At 27.5% G+C, this 4,317-nt stretch overlaps 1 protein-coding gene across 1 annotated transcript in view; it reads right to left on the reverse strand.

The window, feature by feature from the left end:
* Positions 1 to 406: 406 nt before the first annotated feature.
* Positions 407 to 4,317, reverse strand: part of LOC107438180 (V-type proton ATPase subunit e 2) — a 6,191-nt gene continuing 2,280 nt past the window's right edge. The window contains exons 2-5 of the mRNA XM_071178080.1: positions 3,841 to 3,866; positions 3,728 to 3,749; positions 2,553 to 2,662; positions 407 to 476 (exon numbers count right to left, since the gene is read on the reverse strand). Of these exons, the coding sequence (XP_071034181.1) occupies positions 2,566 to 2,662; positions 3,728 to 3,749; positions 3,841 to 3,866 (145 nt within the window). The 3' untranslated portion in view covers positions 407 to 476; positions 2,553 to 2,565. The remainder of the gene's footprint in view (positions 477 to 2,552; positions 2,663 to 3,727; positions 3,750 to 3,840; positions 3,867 to 4,317) is intronic.

Consider the following 4,317-nt stretch of genomic DNA (forward strand, 5'->3'; position numbering starts at 1 on the left):
ATTATTTAAAAACTAGAGTGGTTAAACCATAAATTTAACTATTTTGAAAAATTAAAAAAAGAAAAAAATGGAGAAATCAAAAATAATAATGAATTCAAGTCCCTCAAAATAATTACTGACAGAATCATTTGGTGCAAAGACATATAAAAATTGTGAAGTAAATAAAGTGCATAAAAATTGTCTCTGTTAAACAATAAGAATACTACACAAACAAGTCTCCTTTAAACAATAATACATACATTTTTCTGGAACAATAAATAATTTATTTCATATCCAACTCTATGAACATCAACAGAAAATAATGATAATATATAATTTTATAATGCAAGAAAAATTTTAAACATCATACAATTGAGAGTGACTTCTTCGAAAAGAATCGCATATATACAGATGAAACAAAAATCACATGATTTCTTCCATGAATATACTGAGCTAACCTTCAATCTATCTTGATTATACAGAAAATAATACAAAACCTACAATAAACAAAATAGATATAAGTATTTAGTTTTTTTAAAATATAAACAAAATAAGAAACAGTGTCAGACTAGAACATATGCAGAGCTTTATTCAGGGCAAATTTACTACCATTTAGCGGTACCTTCACAAATTCAACTTTAGGAAAAACTGTAGTTTCTCAAATTAAAAAAGCAAGTTCTATGATTCTCCTACCTTCCTCTTAACATGTTTTTGTATCCCCGTAAGAAACAATAAATCCCGGCTTAATTCCGTACATAAGTATGGGTAGCATGTGCTTCGTAATGGGATGTGGCAAGCCTAACCGGTCGCTTACGCCATATTACAGTGAATTTTTTCCCCACTCCCTCTGTAAACTTTGTTGTTGAGGCTCTCCCTCTGTAAACTTTACAGGAAGTTGAAATTTAAACATTGTTCTAAATTTATTCTAACAGACCTTTATTTTTTTCTCTGTGAAACTTTTTCTGATATGACCTCGTGGGAAATGTTCTGGATTTCTCAAATCCTGGATTTCTTCAGTTTCAGAGGAAACTCCCTTTATTTTGTTTTAAATGTACTTTATAGTTAAATTGCAATTTAAGTACATAATTTTTATTAGAATAATATTACATTTTAAGATTATTGGTTTATGTGAGATTGATGTTCCCACCAACCACTCAGCATCATGCAAATATTAATTTAATTCCTCATGATTAAAAACATAAATAAAATAATTTTATTGAATTTAACAATACAGAATTTTTTGTATGCATAGGTTAATACAAGCTACAATCCCGAATACGACAGATATGATGCACAAACATAATTTGTTATAAATAATTCCTATCCATTACAATTTAATAAGTGTATGTGTGTGTATATATATGTGCGTGTGTGAGCATGTATGATATGCATAATTTGTTATAAATATTTCCCAGCCATTACAATTTAATAAGTGTATGCGTATATATATATATATATATATATATATCTGTGTGTGTGTGTGTGTGTGTGCATGTATGATACGTATATGTGTATGCAAGGTTCAAATAAGTTTTATTTTATAACAGTGCAGAAAAGTTTAACATTTATATAAAAAAAAGACGTGGCAATAGACTAGATACATAAATAGAATGCTTCAAATTAAAATATTTGTCGCTATTTATTATTGTTCATTAAAATATTTCTTGTTTAAAATCTTCTCACTTTTTAATTATAATTCATTTAAACTAAATTCCTTGTCTTTCAACCTTATATATCTATATATAAGAAATTTGGCAATGGTCAAACATATATGATTTTTCGAAAACTCCTTAGGCCTAACCCACCCAATCTTAAGTATAAATGACACTGAAAGAAATGTTTTTTGATTTGAGACCCTTGCTACTCATACTATAAAGGCAATTAACTTATGAAAATGCAATGAACAGTATTTTTAGAATTTTACTATTTAGTATAACATTAAAACTATTTTTAGTGTATTTCAGAACTTTACCTAGTTTGACAAAACAATTATATAGTTAATATGCTTATCTGTTGCAAATAAAATGTAAAAGTTCTTAACTTAAGTGACAATCTCACTAAAGATAGTTAGGACATTACAAAAATATTTATTCTCGTGTTATTAATTCTTTACTCAAATCCATTCACTTAGAACAGGGAAATCAGAAGAAAAAAATCCCTATGTTTTCCTTGCGCATATTATAAACAATATATTAAAAGAAAATGCTGTGCTCTTGCGTGAGCTTATATTGGGCTAACTATACTAGTTTTAGTGAAGTGCTGAAAAAAAACAAGGAATAGCTCCACATACTTAAAACAAATAATTAAGTAAATGAAATTAGTATAGCTGAAATATCATGTTTAAATTTCCTAATTCCTGGCTGTTTCCCTGTTATTTTAGGTGATTTTTAAATTCCCTGTATTGTTTAAGTTTTCCCTATCCTAGTTATGGAGATGGCAACCCTGTAGAATAATAAATCAATTTAATTGGAGATATAAATGTCTAAACTAAAAGCCAAATTGAATTTGATAATAACTGACTACAAGACAATAATAATTAGATAAAAAGGCATGAAATTAAAGATTATACTTACTTTTTTCAACCAATTATTTCTTCCAAACTTCTTTCATCACAGCTAAAGTAGCAGTTGGTAGTTGAGGTCCAAATAGTGGATTCATCTGTACCATGTAGCAACAGAGCCAGCTTTTCATGGAAGAAAAAATCATAAATAATCACAATTTTATAAACAATTTAGTTCTAGATTCAAAGATAACATTTTCAATAGTAAGTTTTTGCAACAAATACACATGCTACCAAAATATTAAATATTCTTGTACCTATTTAACAGCAAACAGATTCAGGTATTTTTTTTAATAATATTTAAGATGTTTTATAGAAAAAAATATCATTAATAAAAAATTAAAATATCAAAAGAAGAAGTCTTTCTCTATTTTTGAATGATCAAAATAGCAGATGTCAAGAACCATTGAAATTTTTTTAATACTAGAGAAACATTTATTTTGCATCATGTTCAAAGCAAAAATAACTTTTCAAACATTGCATACAGGGAAGTCAGGGGTCTGTCTTGGTTTTTTTTAAGAAGTACCTATTTTGTGAAAATTTTGACATAATGTGTGAAAATTAAAAATTACATTAAAAAGTTCAAAGCAAAAATACGGTAAAGTAAGAAAATATTTTCAAAAATTTTCACTTTACTAATTCTTTTTTTCAACTTTTTATTAATTCTTACTCAATTCAAGAAATACTAGAAAATTATCAAATATCTATGACATAGTTAAGGGTATAAAGCTCTTTAAAACTTACAGCTCATCGAGAGTTGAAGAGCGAACCACATTCTTTGTTGAAATAACAGACATTTTATTTTTAAATTTTTATCATGAGTGTAAATTTGCATTTGAATGTACGTGTACGGAACGTCCCCTCTCTATTTCGACTTTCTTTTTCAGAGTATAAATGACATTTTTTTTAGATTTTCTGCACAGTTGTGACAAGAAAAAGAAAAGAAAAAAAGAGAGTGGGCAGAGAACATTGGTTGCTTGGCCAAAATAGTTAAATATTAAAGGGGCATTTGATCAAAATAGAGTTTTTGTTCTGCGTAATATGGTAGCAATTCAAATTCATGTTTAAAAATATGTACCCTGATTATTATCAAAGAGACAACAAAAAAAAAAGTTTACATTTTTAAATACAAATTAAGTTTGGAATGATATAAAAAGACAGCATGGGCCACATATAGGTGATTCTCACGAAACATGACAATTCACTGCCCCTTGCTCCAAGATCTAATACTATAATACTAAAAGAACTTTTTTTTTAAAAAAAATTAATAAATAGCATTACCGTTAGCATTTTAAAATGACTTTGCACTAGCATTGACTGTATTGTATACTTAAAAAATTTAATCGAATATCAAAATGTCATTTTCCTGGCATGTCCCAAACAGTATTTTCAATGATAACTAGCTTCAAAACTTCCCATACATTTTTCAAAATCTAATTTTTTTTATTTTATCCTATGTAAGCATTTCTAGAATGTACGCAGAGGGCATTGTTTACTAAAACTTTGTTTAAAATAATTTTTTCTGCCAATAATTTGTTTGTACCATGAAAAACTGTCATTTTCCTGGCTACTTTTATTTAGTGATTTATAAGCAAAATAGATAGTGCCAGGAATCAATATCTTATGTTAATAGATTGATTAGATACCCTCCTATCTGAACATGTCTTGTTGCATGAATAAAGAACCAATTTTCTGGCTCAAAATCTATTTCAAAAATTTTTTCAAGGTGAGTAGGTTTTTATGCTGTCATTTTCCTGGCTTCTTGAAATCATTAATAA

Source organism: Parasteatoda tepidariorum, chromosome 2 (assembly GCF_043381705.1).
Source record: "Parasteatoda tepidariorum isolate YZ-2023 chromosome 2, CAS_Ptep_4.0, whole genome shotgun sequence".
NCBI classification, from domain to species: Eukaryota; Metazoa; Arthropoda; class Arachnida; order Araneae; family Theridiidae; genus Parasteatoda; species Parasteatoda tepidariorum.